The following is a 21,518-nucleotide window of genomic DNA, read 5'->3' as shown; positions in this document are numbered from 1 at the left end:
ATGCAAATACACAAAATAAGAAATGACAAAGGGGATATCACCAATGACCCCACTAAAATAAAGACTATTGTAAGAAGATACTTTGAAAAACTATATTCCAACAAGAAAGACAATTTAGAGGAAATGGACAAATTCCTAGAAACACTAAGCAGCCTTCATTGACGAAAGGAGAAATCGATAATCTCAACAAACCAATCACAAGTAAAGAGACTGAGTCATTAAAAACCTCCCAACTAAGAAGAGCCCGGGCCAGATGGCTTCACAGGTGAATGCTACCAAACATTCCGGAAAGAACTAACACCAATCTTGCTTAAACTTTTCCAAAAAATCTAAATAGAAGGAACACTGCCTAACTCATTCTATGATGCCAACATTACCCTAATACTACACCAAACAAAGACACCACAAGAAAGGAAAATTACAGGCCAATCTCTCTGATGAAACTAGATGTCCCCTGCGTAGGGGAGCCCCACGCGCAAGGAGTGTGCCCCGTAAGGAGAGCCGCCCAGTGCAAAAGAAAGCGCAGCCTGCCCAGGAATGGTGCCACACACACGGAGAGCTGCACAACAAGATGACGCAACAACAAAAAAAGAAACAGAGATTCCCGTGCTGCTGACAACAGAAGCCGACAAACAAGACGCAGCAAAATAGACAGAACAGACAACCAGGATCGGGGGGAAAGGGGAGAAAAATAAATAAATCTTTAAAAAAAAGAATGAAAAATATTATAAAGCTTTGTTTTTAACGTTTGCCTTTCATCGCTGTAATAGGTGTTGCCCTGTATGTACAGTGGCAACGCACTTTCTTTCATTTCTTCCTCAGGGTCTATATCCTTTTTTTTTTCTCTAAGTTTTAATTTTGTCTTCAAAAAAGTTTTAAATCACAATATTTCACATATACAATATAGGGAACTCCCATATATCCAGCATCAAACCCTTTTCCCATTTCCCCAGCAATAATCTTTTTACATGTTTATGTTATATATACTGCAGCTGATGTACAGATTTTGAAACGTAACTATCAAACATGGTTTGATTTTGGTTTACATTATGGTTTATATTTTAGACTGTACAAATTTTTAAATTTTTAGTTTACTTATGGTCTACATTATGGTTTTACATTTTAGCTTATAGACTTTTATACACTTTTGGTGTAAGTTAACATGTCCTATATCCATCATTGCACGATCTTGTGGAACACTTCCATCGCCCCCCAGTTACCCTGCTTCCATCTATGCTTTTTTTTTCCCCAAACTATTTATTTATTTATTTTTATTTCTCTCCTCTTCCCCCCCAGTTGTCTGTTCTCTGTGTCTATTTGCTGTGTGTTCTTCTTTGTCCTCTTCTATTGCTGTCAGCGGCACGGGAATCTGTGTTTCTTTTTGTTGCGTCATCTTGTTGTGTCAGCTCTCCATGTGTGCGGTTCCATTCCTGGGCAGCCTGCACTTCTGGGCGGCTCTCCTTATGGGGCACACTCCTTGTGCGTGGGGCTCCCCTGCACGGGGACACCCCTGTGTGGCACGGCACTCCTTGCGCGCATCAGCACTGCGCATGGGCCAGCTCCACACGGGTCAAGGAGGCCTGGGGTTTGAACTGCAGGCCTCCCATGTGGTAGACGGATGCCCTAACCACTGGGCCAAGTCCACTTCCCTGCTTTCATCTTCTATACCTCTCTCCCTCAGGGCCCATAGTGGCAATCAGTCTTCACTACTTGAGGGACCAGATTTACAGATACTTGCAACAATACTGAGGGCTTGACCTCTTAGACTGCCCTAACCGATTGGGAGCCACCGATTCTCTCAAGAGACACAATTCACTCTATTTGAGAACATCAGGTCTCCCCAGGATGTGAGTACACTCATTGTATGGGTTTCCACCCAATGATATAACACTCTACGGCAAAATGAGCACTCAAACACACTCCCTAGAACCCTGCCCCTGTATCAGATGCCCTCCCTTAAGCACCTTAAACATGTAATCCTTCGTTATTATATTTTCTAAAGAGTTTTCTCAATATTATAGTTTGAACCATATACCTGACAGTCTTCCATATTCAACTGTTCCCCCCAGCACTCCCCCCAATTCCTTCTGCCATCTGACCCATCCTCCCAATCCTAGCCCCCCTCAAGCCTGCAAAGCCCCACCCAAAGGTATCCCTATGCGCCCATCTTATCCCTTCTAGTAAAAATACTTACCTCTAGCTTATCATAGACTTCACCGATGCAGGCATCAGTCCGCAACCTTCCTCTCACCCCAAATTCCTTTAAGCCTATCTTCCAGTCTCTAGCTCTCTGAGACAGCTTGGTTTGCTTGTTTCATATCAGAGAGGTCATGTAGTATTTGTCCTTCAGTGTCTGGCTTGCTTCACTCAACATAAGGTCCTCAAGATTCATCCATGTTATCCCATGTGTTTGTATGTACTGTATTCCTTCTTATAGCTGAGTAGTAATCCATTGTATGTATGTACCACATTTTATTTATCCATTTATCTGTTGATGGGCATTTGAGTTGATTCTAACTTTTGGCAGTAGTGAATAATGCCACTATGACCACTTGGTCATGTTGTATAATTCGTTTAATGCATTGTTGAATACGATTAGCAAGTATTTTGTTGGCACCTAGAATGGTTAATCCTTTCCAGAAGGTTTTCAATTCACTTTGCCCTGATCCATCAGAGGAATTGGTATCTATGGAAGTGATAGCCTTAAGAAATGTATTTCTTAAATAAGACTTGAAAGTTGAAATTATACCTTGAGTAGCTGCAGAATGTTGTGTTAGCAGGCATGAAAACATTCACCTCATCAGACATCTCCACCAGAGCTCTTGGGTTACCAGGTGCACTCAGTGAGCAGTAATACTTTGAAAGGAATCTTTTTTCCTGAGTACTTTGATGTTATGGAGACAGTTTCTTTCCTTAAACCTCATGAACCAACCTCTGCTAGCTTCAAACTTGTCTTCTGTAGCTTCCTCATCTGTCTCAGTCTTAACAGAACTGAAGAGTTAGGGCCTTGCTCTGGATTAGGCTTTGGCATAAAGGAATGCTGTGGGTGGTTTGATCCCCTATCCAGACCACTTAACTTTCTCCATATCAGCAACAAGGCAGTTTCACTTTCTTAACATTCATGTGTTCACTGGAGTAGCACTTTTAATTTCCTTCAAGAACGTTTTCTTTGCTTTCACAACTTGGCTGAATTTAGTGTAAAAGTCTAGCCTTCAGTCTTTCCCAGCTTTCAACATGCCTTCCTCCCCAGGTTTAATCATTTCTAGCTTCTAATTTAAAGTGAGAAACCTGCAACTCTCCCTTTCACTTGAACAATCAGAGGTCACTACAGGGTTATTAATTGGACTAATTTCAATATTATTGTTTCTCAGGGAATAAGGTGGCCTAAGGAGGGGGAGAGAGATGGGGAGCAGCTGGTTGAGCAGCCAGAACACTCACAATATTTATTAAATTCACCATCTCATATGGGCACAGTTCATTGTACCCCCAAACAATTACAATAGTAAAATCCAAGATCACTGATCACAATTCACCATAACAGAAAAAATAAAGTTTGAAATATTCCAAGAGTTACTAAAATGTGACACAGAGACACAAAGCGAGCATATGTTACTGGAAACACTGCCAACACACTTGCTCAACATGGTTGCCACAAACCTTCAATTTGTAAAAAATGCAATATCCATGAAGCGCAATAAAGTAAAGCACAATAAAATGAGGTTTGCCTGTATATTAGAATCTGTGTGTGGTACCAAAGCATTGATGCGTAAGTTGGGTTGAAAACCACCGAGCCAGGGTATTCCTAGGAGTTCTTAAAGCTCCAAATTGAGGAAACAAAGATAACTCCAACTCCGGTGAGTTTTGGGAAGCATGCATGTTGTCAACGTATCATCTGACATATCTTGGGTGCACGGTAGTCTGGCCCCTGATGACCCACCCAACGCATCTGCTACCATCACTCCCTGTTCCCTGAAATCCACCATGTTGGTCACTGTCCTGGTTCATCTTTTGTGGACTCCAGAAAGTTAGTTCTTAAGGTAACTCATGTCTGTGCCTGTAAATGCAGTACAGATGGGGCCTTTTTTTTTTTTTTTAAGATTTATTTATTTATCCTGCTTGCCCTCCTCCCGCCCTGCTGTTTTTACTGTCTGGGTTGTCCACCAAGGAGTTTAGAAACTAGGTACAGCGTGCTCTTAAAATTTAGTTTTACTCAGTATTATACTGCATTGGTTTTCTAGCAAACATGAAGAATTTTAGCTACCACTTACAAAAAAATCTATATGCAGGATGAACTTCAGCTCCACTCTAAAATTTGATAATCATTTATTATCTCTTATCCTTTAATTAGCATAATATTAAACAAATGGTCTTACCCTATGACAGTAGCAAGATCTTCCCAATCTATTTCATTAGCATCTTCCACATTTACTTCATATAACCTATGATAAAAATTAAGAATTAAGTTTTCAAGCAAAATTCGGCACAACAGACATTTTCATGGGCTCACACATCTTTATTACCATTTCAGCTTTCAGCTTCACATTAGCCCAAGGTCATTGAGTAAGTGAGCTACAAAGCTGGGCCTAAAAGGCAGTTCTTCCCCTTCTGAATCCTTTCTCTCTCTCATTAAAACCATGTTTTTTTCTCTTACTAATAAACATAACTCCACCACTCAGTTTATACATACAGTATTAATACATCTGTACTTAGCATTTACGATGTGCCTGATACTGTGTTAAGTCCTTTATATCTGCTAACTCATTTATAGGAATCCTAGAAAACCACCTTATGAGGTAAAGGGAATTATTTCCATTCTACATATAAGGAAACTCAGGTTGAGAAACTAAGTAATTTGGTCATCGTTATATGACTAATATGCAGTGCCATCACTCAAAGCCAGGCCTGTCTAACTTGGGATGCTCCCCTCTGATCTGCTATTCTATGCTGTCTCCCTAGCAGGGGAATAAAGATTGTGGCATAAGTAGCTAGCCCAGTGCAGAAAATGAGAAAGCCCCTAAAGAACCTCAAGCAGAATTCATGAGAGAGAGCAGGGAGAACAATATTGGAGAAGGTGGTGGCCAGCATCCAAAGGTTTCTTCTGCTTGTTATTATTCATTCCCCATGAGCCCAGCATGAGACCATGTCTTTTAGACTCATAGCCTTCATAAAATAGGCCCATGGCTCCCCTTCCCACATAACATTTGAAAAGACACTTTTACAGAGAACTCTGTATGGATCAGGAACTCAAAGACAAAAACCAAAACCAGGCACTATTAACACAACACATGTGTGAATTATTTACCTTAATCTTCCAATGGAGAGAGATAGCATTATACGCATAAGAAAAGTTTCGAAGACTAAAATAACTACACTTACTATGTACATAGTTGTTTTACAGGCATTATTTGATTTTATCCTCTTGACAATACTAAGAAGTAGACACTATTATTACCATCCTCACTTAAGATGAGTATACAGAGACTTAGGAGGTTAACATTCTTAAGATCACACAAGTAGAAAGTACTAACAGAGATTTTAACCCAAGCAATTCCACTGCAGACTCTACTGTCATAACAACTACTCTTTGGTCTGAGAGAAAAACAGCTAAAATATCAATTTTTATTTTTGTACCTCTCAATAAGGTTGATTTTGGCCTGTAGGGCATTGACTCCACGGTATATATCCCGGCCATTAGTCATCCTTTTGGTTAGAATTTCAGTCCTACATTAGAAGACAGAAAAATAGTTTACTTTCAGGAATAAAGTTTCTACTAAAATCTATTTTTTTCTCATCAGATTTATGCCCTCATTCAGAACCAATTTCTAACTTTTGTAACTCATCACTGCTAACATTTGCCACCATTTAGAACATACCTATTCTTTAAAAAGTGGGGGAAGGATAAATAAAATAATAATGACGGAAAGTTGATGGTTATTGAAGTGAAATGATGGATATAAGGGAACCTACATATGTGCGTGTATGTTAGAAAATTTCCATAATAAAAAGTTAAAAAAAAAGAAAAAAAAGAATAAGTCTATTGGTAAGTACTAAAGGATACTATGTAAACTCAGTCTAGTTCTGGTTGTTCATAAAACAGTTATATGTTGCTTTCATACTATCACTGGCAGTTGCAATACTAAATAAGATGAGATAGAACTTAGTAAAGCAGTAAATGATTTGAAGATTCCTCTCATGCCTAAAGCTAAGTGTTGAAAGAAAGGGCTGACTAAAGTTCCTAATGAGAACAGCAAGTCAATGAAATTATTAAAATTTACTGAATTTTGAGTAGCAAAATTTGTCACAATCTGATTGACAGACCATTAACTATTATATTTACATTTTGAAAAGAGATATGTGATACACACACAGTAAATAGTCTTAATAATATCCAAGTTTACAGGTTTGAAATGTATGTCATTTTAATGTTACAAGAAGCAAATATGTCCGAGGCCTCTAATTTTTTATTTTTTACTTCAAATTAAAGAAGAAATTTTGTATGCTATCTTTTTTTGTTTTTAAAGATTCATTCATTTATTTATTTTTCTAAAAGATTTTATTTATTTATTTAATTCCCCCCCCCCCCCCCCCCGTTGTCTGTTCTCTGTGTCTATTTGCTGCATCTTGTTTCTTTGTCCGCTTCTGTTGTCGTCAGCGGCACGGGAAGTGTGGGCAGCGCCATTCCTGGGCAGGCTGCATTTTCTTTCACACTGGGCGGCTCTCCTTACGGGCGCACTCCTTGCGCGGGGGACACCCCTGCGTGGCAGGGCACTCCTTGTGCGCATCAGCACTGCGCATGGGCCAGCTCCACACAGGTCAAGGAGGCCCGGGGTTTGAACCGCGGACCTCCCATGTGGTAGACGGATGCCCTAACCACTGGGCCAAGTCCGTTTCCCTCATTTATTTATTTTTCCTCTCCCAATCCCCCCCCCAATATCTGCTCTGTGTCCATTCACTGTGTATTCTTCTGTGTCCATTTGCATTCTTGTCATGTGGCACTGGGAAACTGTCACTCTTTCTGTTGCGTTATCTTGCTGCAGCAGCTCTCCGCGTGTACGGGCTGCGTTTTGTTTTTTTTTTTTTAAGATTTCTTTCATTCTTTCTCTTCCCTTCCCCACTCCCCATTTGTCTGTTCTGTGTCCATTTGCTGCATCTTCCTCGTTTGCTTCTGTTGTTATTAGCGGCATGGGAATCTGTGTTACTTTCTAAGTCATCTTGTTGTGTCACCTCTCCGTGTGTGCGGCACCATTCCTGGGCAGGCTGCGCTCTCTTTCACACTGGGCGGTTCTCCTTATGGGGCGCACTCCTTGTGCGTGGGGCTCCCCTACATGGGGACACCCCTGCGTGGCACGGCACTCCTTGCGTGCATCAGCACTGTGCATGGGCCAGCTCCACATGGGTCAAGGAGGCCCGGGGTTTGAACCGCGGACCTCCCATGTCGTAGATGGATGCCCTAACCACTGGGCCAAGTCCACCGCCTTGGATTGTGTTTTTTTGTCGCATGGGGTGGCTCTCCTTTCGGGGTGCACTCCTTGTGCATGGGGCACCCCTATGTGGGGGACACCCCTGCATGGCATGGCACTCCTTGCATGCAGCAGCACTGAGCGTGGGCCAGCTCACCACATGGGTCAGGAGGTCCTGGGTACCAAATCCTGGACCTCCTATATGGCAGGCAGATGCTCTATCAGTTGAGCCACAACTGCTTCCCTGTATGCTATCTTAATAATGTTGATTCTGCAGTAACAGTACCTTTAATCATTTACCCCATTATCCTTTTTTTTTTTTAACATTGCTTTACCAACCTTCATTTAAGGCTTATAACCCCTCCCTTTTATAGCCTAAAATATATGGGCAGACAGAGCTCCAGTTCCTAGGATGCATTTTAATTTTTAAACATTACCTGTTCTTTGGAGTTTATTTCCCTGAGTATAGTATTCTACTAAAAAAACCCACAAAACACCATACAACAGAATTGTAAGGTAAGTGAACATTATTTTCTAAGAGTTAAAATTAAAAATTTATTAAAAATATAACATGCCTGTTTGGATTTCATTCCTATTAAGTCAAGGATTACCGAGATCCTTTTATGAGTGAGGGGTAGGGTGTAAAGTGTATAGAGCTGCTCCTTCAAGCAGTCAGTTTGTAGCTGAACATCCAGCTCAACTGTTCTTCACCCACCAGGGCTTGGAAAAACTACATCAAGCAAAGAACATGCAGCAAGATCCGGAATGAAATATCTCTCTGTGACTGACTTAGCCAAAAAGTTCTAAAATGAAGAGTGTGGCTGCATCATTTTAGATGAAACAGAAAGCAAAATAAAAAGGGCAGGGTTATTATTGATGACCATGCTTGTCGTTTTTCTCCTGAATGTTGTTTCATACTGTTTTTTGTATGTGTTGCAAATAGATAACTACCTTGTTTTACTAAAGATTAGAAAGGGACAGATAAAGAAACCAGAAGTTAACATTCAACATTAAAAGGTTCATGTTCTTTATGAGGAAGTCATACAATTGACAATGAATCAGAAGGGCTAGCTAAGTACTAATTTAAGTCATACATTGATAGTGAAGTGGTTGAAGCAGTACACTAGAGATGATAGCTCTTGACAGGTAAGGCTTTCCACATAGTAGTTATGCAGATATTTTTAGTAACTTCACTCCTCCACCCACTCTATAAAAATTGTTGAGAGAATACTGCTGAAATTTATATAAGAAAACCTTAAAACTTACCACTTACTTTTACACTGCATCCAATTTCTTGTTTCCACTTTAGCTTCTACTTCTACCCAAGATATGCCCTTGTAAAGCTTTTCCCGAACAATTGATAGACGGTTTTCAGGATTTTCTTGGAGCTTAGAATCCACATCTTTTAACTCCTGGAGAGACATTTTCCTTAGAATCACTTCTTCAACAGCCTTGATTAATTTCTGCGTTTCTGTCTTACTCCAAGTACCACGATTTCTTTCTAAGGACATAAAAGGATAGTCTTACAGTTGCTAATTTATTTGCTTTCAAACACAATATTAAAAACTAAATGATAAATCAAGTGTTTTCCAGAACACAATGGGGGACATCTCAATTACACAAACATAAAACTATCAAACATAAAGCATGAAATATAAATTACTATAGCAACCACAGATTCCTTTTAAGAATAAAAGCTAGAAGTTATTAAATAAGTCCTTTCTTAGAGCAATTTTTTTTGAAACTTCAAAAAATGTTCTTTTGGTTTCTGAGAGTCATGTCTCCTACATGAAATTCTGAGGTTCTCTAACAGTTACTGGGAAGAAAAATCAAATGTCTTTTGTTATTTACATGCTTCCCCCTCAAGAGTTCCTAATGTAAATTAATGCTCACCAGTGACACCACCCAATACGTGATTTATGAACCCTGAGAATTCCAGACACCAATCATCCATGTCAGGTGTCAAAAGTATTTATCATTCACCTTTCTTGACTTAGAGACATTCACAGTCATGCTAAGGAAGAGATCTCAAATCAGCAGCCTGAAAATATCTTTGGTTTAGCTCATAGAATGTTACTGCCCCTAACCCCATAACAATTTGAACCAATATCTGAAAAGCAAGAGCTTAAAAAAAAAAAAAAAAAGAAGTGGATTTGGCTCAACTGATAAGAGTGTCCACGTACCACATGGGAAGTCCAGGGTTCAAACCCAGGGCCTCCTGACCGTGTGGGTGAGCTGGCCCATGAGCAGTGCTGATGTGTGCAAGGAGTGCCGTGCCACGCAGGGGTGTACCCTGTGTAGAGGTGGCTCCATGCACAAGGGGATGCACCCTGCAAGGAGAGCCGCCCTGCATGCAGAAAGTCCAGCCTGCCCAGGAGTGGTGCCACACACAGAGAGCTGACGCAGCAAGATGAGGCAAAAAAAAAAAAAGAGGCAGATTCCCAGCGCTGCTGACAAGAATACAAACAGACACAGAAGAACATGCAACAAATGGACACAGACAGCAGACAATTGGATGGGGAGGGTGTGAAGGGGAGAGAGGAAAAAAAAAGAAATCCAGATTTTGAAAAATAAATATCCATATTTTTGTTTTATTTCTCGGAAACTGAGAGAACTGGCCATGTCACGTTTTCACACAGCGCCAGCAGCTGGAAATGAGTGGCACAAGTCGAATGGTCTCCACTCAAAACGCACTAACCATGCAGATGCACTGCTGCTGAGTCTGTTGCACTCACCTGCACTGCCCACGTGGCAGTAGAATGTGAGGCCTTGTGCTAACCAGCAACACCTACTAAGGGCTGTATTTTTAAAAAAATTAATTTACTGAAGTATATCACTCATACATAAACATACATAAACAGTAAGTGTATAATAATTAGTTGTGAACTTAAAAAACAAACATATGTAACATCATACAGGACCTTCATAACACCCTACCACCAATAACTTGCATTGTTGTTAAACATTTTTAACTAATGATTAAAGAGCATTGTCAAAATATTACTACTAACCAAAGTATTTTTTACCCAACCAATGTTATTATCTTTATATTATTTATATATGAATATACATAAACAATTAAATGTATAGTAAAAGTTGTGAACTTAAAAAGCGAATATGCATAACATTACACAGGGGTCCCATACATCAACCCTCCACCAACACCTTGCATTGTCATAAGACATTTGTTACAAATTATGAAAGAATATTGTCAAAATCTTACTACTAATCATAGTCCTTATCTTACATTTGGTGTGTTTCCTCCCCAAACCACCCTATTATTATTTTTTAAATATATTTTTTATGACAGAAGTTGAAAACTTATAAAACAATCATGCTCATGTGCAGAATTCCCAAACAACACCCCTCCATCAACACATCAAACTGTGGTAGAACATTTGCTATAGGTAAGATAATATCATCTGATTGTTACCATGTCCATAGTGTACATCTGGCTCACATTTTCCATACTGCTTCATTATCAACACAGTACATCTTTCAAATAGATGCATTATCAACACAGTCCATCTTTTGAAGAGGTAATATAAGAATATTATATTATCACTACTAATCATAGTCCACAGATCACTCCAGCTGTATTTTCCCCATGCTTCCCCACATTCCCAACACCCTGCAGCAGTGATATACATTTGCTCTAGTTCACAAAGGATACTCTTGCATCTGTACCATCAACCACAATTTTCATCCACCTTTGGTTTACTGTGCTATCCAGTTCTTAGATTATTCTCTAGCATTCGGTCAATTGGCATTTCCATACCTAGACTATCATTTTCAGTCACATGACCATTTATAAATTAGCTGTTACTCACTGTGTGTTACCATCCACTTTGTACATTTCCACACTTTTACATGAAGCTAATTAAAACTTCTACATACATAAACATCAGTAGTCCACTCAGTTCTCCTCTTATCTCCTTTAAGAATCCACCACCTACTACCAGGTCTTGAAGATATTTTCCTATAATTTCTTCTAGAAGTTTTATGGTTTTTGCTTTTATTTTTATATTTTTGATCCATTTTGAGTTAAATATTTGGATAAGCTGTGAGATGGTGGTCCTTTCCTTCTTTTGGCTATGGATATCCAGGTTTTTCAGCATCATTTGTTGAATGGATTGTTCTGCCTGAGTTGTGTGAGTTTGACAGGCTAGTCAAAAATCACTTGACCATAAATATAAGGGTTTGTTTCTGAACCATAAATTTGGTTCCATTGGTCTATTGTGTCTGTCTTTATACCAGTACCATGCTGTTTTTACCACTATAGTTAGGTAATATGATTTAAAGTCTGAGATGAGGGCTTGCTTTTCTTTTTTATGATGTTTCTGGCTATTCAGGACCCCTTACCCTTTCAAATAAATTTGATGATCATGTTTTCAATTTTTTCTTTAATGCTGGTGGAATTTTTATCAGGTTTGCATTAAATCTGTGTATCAATGTGAGTAAAATTGACATTTTAATGACATTTAGTCTTCTAATCCATGAGCATGGAATGTTCTTCCAGTTACTTAGGCCTTTTTTTTTTTTTTTTTAGATTTATTTATTTATTTAATTTCCCCCCCTCCCCTGGTTGTCTGTTCTTGGTGTCTATTTGCTGCGTCTTGTTTCTTTGTCTGCTTCTGTTGTCCTCAGCGGCACGGGAAGTGTGGGCGGCGCCATTCCTGGGCAGGCTGCTCTTTCTTTTCACGCTGGGCGGCTTTCCTCACGGGCGCACTCCTTGCGCGTGGGGGCCCCACGGGGGACACCCTTGCGTGGCACGGCACTCCTTGCGCGCATCAGCACTGCGCATGGCCAGCTCCACACGTGTCAAGGAGGCCCGGGGTTTGAACCGCGGACCTCCCATATGGTAGACGGACGCCCTAACCACTGGGCCAAAGTCCTTTTCCCAGGCCTTTTTTTGATTTAACATTGAGTTGCAGTTCCTGAATACAAGTTCTTCACATTGTTGGTTAAGTTTATTCCTATTTGAGTTTCATCTGTCATATTTTATTTTTACCACTCTTTTGACAATTTTAGTTACTTTCATTGATATAATCTTAATTTCTAGACTCTCTTCCAGGCCTCTCTCTCCTGTCTTTTCTTTCCATGCTCTAGCATACCCTTTAGTATTTCCTGAAAATCTGGTTTCTTGCTTAGAAATTCTCCCAATTTCTATTTATCTGTGAATATTCTAATCTTGTCCTCATTTTTGAAAGACAGTCTTGCTGCATATAAGATTCTTGGCTGGAAGTTTTTCTCTTGTAGTATCTTAAATATAAAACCACCAATGTCTTCTTGCCTCCATGGTTTCTGGTGAGAAACCAGCACTTAATCTTATTGGGTATCCCTTATACGTTATGCATTGCTTTTCTCTTGCTGTTCTCAGAATTTTCACCTTGTCTTTGGCATTTGACATTCTGATGAGTATGTGTCTCAGAGTTGGTCTATTTGGATTTTTTCGTGTGGGAGTACATTGTGCTTCTTGGACATGAATATCTATGTCCTTCAATAGGGTTGGGAAATTTTCTATCATTATTTCTTCAAATATTCCTTCTGCCCCTCTTCCCTTCTCTTCTCCTTCAGGGACGCCCATGACATGTATGTTTGCACACCTTTTGCTGTCATTTAGTTCCCTGAGACCTTGCTCAAATTTTCTATTCTTTTCTTCATCTGTTCTTTTGTATGTTCACTTTCAGAGGCCATTTCTTCAAGTTCACCAATCTTTTCTTCTGCCTCCTCAAATCTGCTATTATATGGTTCCAATGTTTTTAAAATTTCATTTAAAAATTTAAAAAATCAGATTCCAATAAGATCTGCTATTTTTCTATGTATGCTTTCAAATTCTTCTTTGTGCTCATCCAGTGTTTTAATATTCTTAATCTCTTTAGCCATCTCATTGAATTTATTAAGGAGATTTGTTTGAACATCTATGATTAGTTGTCTCAACTCCTTTATGTCATCTGGAGGCTAATCTTGTTCCTTTAACTGGGCTATAGCTTCCTGTTTCTTGGTGTGGACTGTAATTTTTTGTTGTCTTGGCATTTGGCTTATTAGGATATTTATTCTGGGTGTAGTTTTTCTCTTTAGTTTAGGGCTTCCTGCCCTTTCTCCCTTGCTGGTTGTACAGTAGGAGCCAACCATGTAGTTGGTGCTGTAAGCTGTGGATGCTCAAGCTGCCTTCATTGCACCAGGGACCAATGATGCTAGTTCTCTAAGGGCTGTCTTTTTAAAGGAAATGGGGGGGACGTGGATGTAGCTCAAGTGATAGAGCTTCTGCCTACTATATGGGAGGACCTGGGTTTGATCCCTAGGGCCTCCTGGTGAAAAAGAAGAAGAGAAAGCGTGCCCATGTGGCAAGCCAGTCCCCGCACGAGTGCCCATGTGGTGAGCCAGTGCCCCGCGCAAGTGACTCACACAGCAAGATGATGACACATCAAAAGAGAGACAAGGGGAGAGTCAAGGTGAAGTGTAACAGAAACCAGAAACTGAGGTGTTGCAATCGACAGGGAACCTCTCTCCCCATCAGAGGTCTCCAGGATCGAAACCCAGTGAATCCTAGAGGAGAAAAAATGAGAAAAGAAGACAATACAGACAAGAAAAACAGCAGGGAGGGAGGAGGGAAGGGGGTAAATAAATAAATAAAAAAAATTTAAATAAATAAAGGAAATGGGGTTTTTTATAATATAAATGTAAAGAATATAATTAAAACATTTTATGGATGTTTTCATTTTATGAAAGAAGAGAAAGAACAGGCAGGAGATCACCTCCACTGGCCTCCACATTTGGAAGTGACCTACTCCATGCAGGCTCTCCTCCTAACCAGCTTCCTTAGGTATTGGTCTGTTTGACAGTTATACTTGTGGTCAGAGTTACTGAACTGGGTACGGTAAAAAGTCTTGGATGAATAAAGGTTGCATGGTTTCCTTGAATAAACTTGAAGAAATGAAATGAATTAGTATAGAAAATGTTTAAAACACAGTAACTGGGAGCGGATGTGGCTCAAGCCTGCTTCCCACAGGGGAGGTCCCAGGTTTGGCCCCCAGTCCTGGCCCCTGGTCCCTCCTAAAAAAAAAAAAAACAAACAACAAGCAAAAGAAAATGAAAAAATCAACTCAGGGAAGCCAATGTGGCTCAGTGGTTTAGTGCTGGCTTCTGACATACAAGGTCCCAGTTTCAATCCTTGGCTCTGGTACCTCAAGTAAAAAAACTAAACAAAAAATAACTCAGAAGACAAGCCTGAAATGACTTCTGAGCACTGGGTCAGCTTGGGGGCTGAACCAGGCCTCTGCTGGGCCTTATTTTTTCATCTAAGAGGACAACACAGACTGTCACTTACGACTGCTGATCTGGGAGTATTTCAGGGCAACAGAGAGGCTACTTCGGGCCACCATCTCACCAATCTTTTTCCAATCATTTCCATGGAGGGAATGGTATACCTTTAACTTCTTAACATCTCCTTCGCTATACCTAAGAGATAGGGAAAACATATTACAATTTTGAATTAACTACAAGATTCAAAACTGAATTCTCACTGCAGTATGTAGTCGTCACAGAAAAAGCTGAATGGAGAGGGATGTCAAAAAACACAGTTTCGGCTCTAGTCCTACCAATGACTAGAACTCTCTTCACTTCATGCCTCTTTGTCTCAGCTGTGTTACCTGATAAATTAATCATCACAATCCCAGCCCAGATACTTGGCTCAGTTACACAGCAGGCAGAATAAACCAATAGGATCATGTTACTTCCCCATCCAAACCCCTTAAGGCTTCATATTACACATATAACAAAACATAAAATTCTTTAAGTACCTACAAAGCACTATGGTATCTCTACAGTTCAGCCATATGGGCCTTCCTTTTTCGTCTTTTCTCACCACAGAGCCTCTGTACCTGCAGTGGGAATGGTCTTCCACTCGGCCTGATAATTCCTTGATTCCTGCAAACCCTTCAAAATATAACTCAAATAGCATTTCTTCAGGGAAGCCTTTCCTGACAATTTTTATTATTATTATTAGTAGTAGTAGTAACATGGCAAACAAATGAGTTGAGCTTTTAAAAAGCAATAGAATGAGATTTTTATTCTAAAAATATCATTGCTATACCTGTCTCAGGTGGAAAAGTATGTTACCTTGGTTGGCTCCCACCATTAATTTACCAAAATCATTCTAAGTCCCACTTAAAATGTGATCTCTAGTGCATTTTCTTAAAGCCCTGTTTATAACTACACAACCTTGTGCCTTGGGAAAAGGGGTAGGGCAGATTTCAGTCTATGTGTGGGAAGGTCAACATAAGGTTTTATTCCTTTTTGTAAAAATATTGAAAAAAAAAAAAGAAAGAAACCATGGTAGTATCAATGTTTGAAGTTTAGATAACATGTATGTATTGGTTTAAAGCCATATAGCTAAGTAGAACTCACCTGACCCTGCTAGAAGAGTGCTGTGGTTTATTAAACTTGCCTCCAAGAGTGAGATTAAAGCAACTGAGGCAATAGTTGTTTGGCCCCTAGGTGGTATGAGCTGATAACTGCACATCTACCCCTTTGTTCCTGAGCATATTGCTTACCCATAGCAGGCACTTAATCTTTGTTTGTTTGTTTTTTCATTTGGAATGTTGGGGAAAAATTCTATTTGAGGGGAGTAGATGTAGCTCAAGTGATTGAGTGCCTGCTTCCCACATAAGAGGTCCTGCGTTTAATCCCTAGTACCTCCTAAAAACAAAACAAATGAAAAAAACAACTCTCATTGGTGAATAGATGTACCTCAATGGTTGAGCACCTGCTTTCCACGTATGAGGTCCTGGGTTCATCCCCTAGTACCTCCTAAAAAAAATACACACACATATATATTTGGGTATTTCATTTGAGGACAAAGGGAGGAGAGAATGATAACTATACTAAATTTTCTGCATTAACCCCACTAAATCCCACTTAAGTGTTTGCCTCTATCTTCAACTATTTACTGAAAATCCAAAGAATAGTGTAAGTGTTGAAGAGAACATCAAGTTGAGAAGCAATGTCTGGATTTACACAGAGTTTACAATTTAGAAAAGTGCATAAAAAAATGCACAGTTAGAAAGGAAGAGTATGTTAAGTGTCTGTACTTAAGGGTTAAGTATAAAAGAAAAGTTGGGGGGAAGCAGATTTGGCTCAACTGATACAGCGTCTGCCTACCACATGGGAGGTCCAGGGTTCAAACCCAGGGCCTCCTGACCTGTGTGGTCAGCTGGCCCATGACAGTGCTGATGCGCACAAGGAGTGCCATACCATGCAGGGGTGGCTCCCATGTAGGGGAGTCCCATGCGCAAGGATTGCGCCCCTATAAGGAGAGCCGCCCCGTGTGAAAAAAAAGTGCAACCTGCCCAGGAGTGACGCCACAGACACAGAGAGCTGATGCAGCAAGATGACGCAACAAAAAGAGACAGAGATTCCTGGTGCCACTGACAAGAATACAAGCAGACACAGAAGAACAAACAGTGAATGGACACAGAAAGAAGACAACTGGAGGGGGGTGGAGAGGGGAGAGAAATTAAAAAAAAAAAATCTTAGAAAAAAAAAAGGAAAAGCTGAGGATTTAAAAAAAATTACAAAAAATTTCTTAAAGAGGTGGAAACTGAAATGGGCCTTAAAATTACACACTTCACAACAAATACACATTCTGGTTCCACATATTAAAAATTCTTCATAATTATTACTTCAAATTTATTATTGGGGATATTCTGATTTATAGTATCATCAAAGACTAAAGAAATATTATTTTCTCAAGCTGCTAAGACCTTTTTCTTACCTGCCTTTGTAATTATTAATATCAAACATCTTCTTTGCTCTATAGTATACTAATTTCCAAGGCCGAGCAATGCCCTTACCTAAAGTCAGAAAGAAAGGCAATCAGAGTGGCACACATTTTTAAAAAGGGGGAACATTTCCGAGGATGGCATGAAATGGAGTCACAATTACAAAAATAACCCAGAAGAGCTCTTTTAATAACATTAACTATCCTAACCCCCACGTTAAGACTGGCATTTCATATTTTTTTTTGCATAAAGTTTTCTTGGGAAATAGATATTAAAAACACCGGTTTCCTTGGAGATCCTTCAAAACTCAACAAGTCCCAGATTCTGGCCCACTAAATTCATGGAAAAGACCTTTATAAGGCAAAGTAATTCCTAACATAATTTGAAATATAAAAACACCTAATAAATTATTTTTTTTTTTAATTGAAGAGAAAGATTTTCTTTCAGGCCAATCCTATACGACTTTATAACTTTCTAATTATCATCTTCAGAAGGAGAGTTCCAGCTATAAAGCACACATATGGCCACATGCATATAAGCACGTGTTTTGTGCAGTATATGCAAAAAATAAAGAACAGAAAGAAAAAAAAAACCATAATTATTACCAAGTTGGAAAGGTGGAAGCTGATCGTTTACATTTCCATAAAATCAATAAAAGCACGCTATTTGGGAGACATTAACACATTCCAAATCCCCAAAAGTATAAATTGGCAATAATAAGACTACTAATAACTATAGCAGTAGTTAACATGCATTGAATGCACTGAATGGGTCAGGCGCTGTGCTAAATGCTTACAATGGATTATCTTGTTTTAAGGTTTGAAGGCTGTAGATGGTCAAAGAAACAACATTTCTAAACTTACCAATGTGCAATCTAAATGAGTGTTTTCTTTTTAAGTCCGTGATTATTGATTTCTCCTCTGGATATCTGTCAGTGTACAGCAGCTTGTCTGCATTCTCAATTCCCGTCAGGGATAGAAATTCTTGCACATTTGTCTCCAACTGTTTATTCTCCTTTACTGAAAACTTGCCAAATTTAATAGAGACACCTAGGATTTGGGAGGGCAGGGGGAGGTGAGGAAAGCATGTACTGTCAGTAATGAATAGAATATTTGGTCTTTAATCAGCAATTAAACAACACACCACCAGTTCCTTCCTGTCAGGGAACAGCTCCTGCCAACATGCCTGAAGTTTATTCTCCTGGTTCCCTACTTATGGAACTGGGCTTTCCTTCTAAGTTCAGTCCAAGCCACAGCTCTTCTTCTAAAGTCTTCCTTGGTCATTTTATTCCAAAGTAACCTTTCCTTCTTCATCAATATATATATATATTCATAAAAAATTCAAACAGTATTGAAATGTAAGTTTAAAAGAAGTCCCTGCCTAACTCCCTTCTGCCATCCTACCTCCCCATGGTAGTGCTATGCAGAGGTTTTCATGAACACTTACAAATATTTTCTATGTAAATACATATGAGGGTAGTAGATGTCATTATACTTTATAATTTGAAGCATTCAGTTTTCATTATGTGTTTGCTGTGTTATACAGCTTTTTTTTTTTTTGGCGGGGGGGGGGTCAAGTTTATTTTTAAATATCTTTTACAGTGGGAGCAGATGTAGCTCAACTGGTTGAGCTCCTGCTTCCCATGTATGAGGTCCTGGGTTCGATACCTGGTACTTCCTTAAAAAATAATTATATATACATATATTTAAATGAAAATATGTATTCAAAAATTTTTTGATAATATATAATTAAAATGAGATCATTCTATAGATATTCCTCTATAAATTGCTCTTTTAAAAATTTATCTATTTTTCTAAATTTATTTAATGACCAGTAGCACTGGGTCTCACACAGCAGATTCTCAATAAATATTGTTCATTGGTATTACACAGCCTTACATCTGTTGTTTATTTTTAAATCCAATGAACTTTCTGGGAGGTATCTGTAACAGTGAAATCAAGGAGACCAAGAGTGGTTCTATTTGAGACTGTGCCCACTACAACCAGCTTATCCCAAAATTACTATCTTGGAGGAAAGAACACTACACCTCATCAAAGTCCAGCCTTGCTTCCTCTATCAGAAGTTAGGCAAAAAAAGAGGAAAACCAATATACTTCAATTTTGCTAATTGTACAGCTCTGACAAAGATTCTGGTAGAAGACAAAGCTGAAAGTCGCTAAAGGATGTGTCTTTAAGAATCTAGAAATCGGAGTCATTTGCAAAAGAAAGTCAAGTGCTAGTTATGCCGATATGAAAAGGTCAACAAATACTAAAGTTCTACATGCTCACCTTGTGCTTTAAATTCTTTAAACCGTCCTAAGTCATCCCGATACATTCGCTTAATTGTAGTGGCAGCTCTTTCCTTTATATCAGGAATAAATTCTTGGAGCTGCTTCACGGCTGACTCCAAATCCACACCTGAATCATCTGAATCTCCTGAATCGTCAGATAAATATCTTGTTTCAGAATCTTTAGCGGATTCCAAATTGCTTTCATCATTTATAGATTCTAACCTAAGGAAAAAATTGGGATGGTTAATATTTTACATATCTTTTGCCCTAATATCCTTTAAAATGTTTCCTTAAAATGACTCTCATGTAGACTACTCAGAGTATTAGAAGTGAAAGGAATTTTGGAGTTGATTCATCAGTCCATGATTTCCAAACTCTTTCATGGAACTTTAGTTACTTGAATACTTCAAAAGCTGACTAGAAGGTAAATGTGAGGCTGATAGATTGGGGCTATGAGGCCCCAGGCCCTACTTCCCCCCAGTTATTATTTAATTAAAGCTATATGTACCTACTTTAAAAAAAATCAAAGAATTTTACAATGAAAAATAACAGTTCTGTCCCATCCCCCACTAATCTCCAAAAGCAATTAAGTTCAATTTTTTATAATTTCTCCCTCTGAATTTCTAAGTATTTTACTTAATATTACTATTTCTCAAATTTTTAGATATTAATTGACTTCCTAATAAGCTAAGCCCTCTTCTATCTCCACTGATGCTCAAACAATTTTTCCTGACCCTCTCAATGTAGTTTTTGATATCATGATAAATAACTGGGTAAATGAATATTTAGGGTTCACATTACTAAGGCTGTATCACTATTATTCTCGGAAAAGCCAAGTAGGATACTATGGTTACAGTTTATTTATTTACTGGTAATGGTTGTTTTTGCTACAATTAATAAGACCATATGTCTTCCTTTGCTTAGTGGTCTATGTACCTATCACTAATTCATTACCAAATTGTCTTACAGATGTCAAAATCTTCTCTCATTATGTTCAAACATATCAATTAGCCTCAGACTGGAAACTGAGAAAACTATGTACATCTATCTAAGCAAAGGGTCAAAAGCTCTCAGAGACAGTGGACTTGGCCCAGTGGTTAGGGCGTCCGTCTACCATATGGGAGGTCCGCAGTTCAAACCCTGGCCTCCTTGACCCGTGTGGAGCTGGCCCATGCGCAGTGCTGATGGGTGCAAGGAGTGCCCTGCCACGCAGGGGTGTCCCCCACGTAGGGGAGCCCCACGCGCAAGGAGTATGCCCCGTAAGGAGAACCGCCCAGCACGAAAGAAAGTGCAGCCTGCCCAGGAATGGCGCCGCACACACGGAGAGCTGACACAACAAGATGACGCAACAAAAAGAAACACAGATTCCTGTGCTGCTGACAACAACAGAAGCATACAAGGAAGACGAAGCAAATGGAAACAGAGAACAGACAACCGGGGTGCGGGAGGAAGGGGAGAGAAATAAATAAATAAATCTTTAAAAAAAAAAAGCTTTCAGAGAGGGCCCATAACTCAATAAAAGTTAAGAAACATGGTCCTAGAATATTCCTGCTTCATGATCAGTGTTCTGAAAAAATGCCCCCAATAAGACAGTACAGAGGTTGATGTGAGTGGGCCCACTACATTATCAGCACCAATGGAAGTGGGGCCCTTTCCTATTAACTCTTATATGAAACTATTTTAAGCTAGGACAACCTAACACATGTAAGAAAGTCATTGAGAAAAAAGGGAAGTTTGTCCGGAGTACCAAGAATTAAGGGATAAAGTAGTAAAAAAAAAAAGTCCTGTATTTATTCATCAAACGGTAAATTATTTAAATAACAATACCTCAATTTCTTATTCTTATACTCAAGTTTTTTGCTGCTCTATAACACTCTAAGTGTTATTAATCTATTCCTTTCTTTATGTACGTGCATATGGACAAACAAAGGTAATTTGGGGTTCAAAATGTCTTTTAAACTTACTCATAGAATTCAGGGCTACAAT

The 21,518-nt window shown here is 39.1% G+C and overlaps 1 protein-coding gene across 9 annotated transcripts in view; it reads right to left on the bottom strand.

Moving 5' to 3' along the window:
• The window catches only part of TTF1 (transcription termination factor 1), an 83,305-nt gene that overhangs the window by 54,055 nt on the left and 7,732 nt on the right, over window positions 1–21,518 (bottom strand). For 6 of the 9 annotated variants that reach the window (XM_058302144.1, XM_071216876.1, XM_071216877.1 and 3 more), the window contains 7 exons: window positions 19,531–19,754; window positions 18,106–18,291; window positions 17,236–17,314; window positions 14,791–14,921; window positions 8,727–8,961; window positions 5,632–5,721; window positions 4,374–4,439 (listed from right to left, as the gene is read on the bottom strand). In XM_058302144.1, the coding sequence (XP_058158127.1) occupies window positions 4,374–4,439; window positions 5,632–5,721; window positions 8,727–8,961; window positions 14,791–14,921; window positions 17,236–17,314; window positions 18,106–18,291; window positions 19,531–19,754 (1,011 nt within the window). The remainder of the gene's footprint in view (window positions 1–4,373; window positions 4,440–5,631; window positions 5,722–8,726; window positions 8,962–14,790; window positions 14,922–17,235; window positions 17,315–18,105; window positions 18,292–19,530; window positions 19,755–21,518) is intronic. The other 3 variants (XR_011649436.1, XR_011649434.1, XR_011649435.1) reach the window with 1 other exon arrangement.

Source organism: Dasypus novemcinctus, chromosome 8, assembly GCF_030445035.2.
Source record: "Dasypus novemcinctus isolate mDasNov1 chromosome 8, mDasNov1.1.hap2, whole genome shotgun sequence".
In the NCBI taxonomy this organism is placed as follows: Eukaryota; Metazoa; Chordata; class Mammalia; order Cingulata; family Dasypodidae; genus Dasypus; species Dasypus novemcinctus.
The sequence above is the reverse complement of the archived record's forward strand: the minus strand, read 5'-3'. Positions and strand labels throughout refer to the sequence as shown.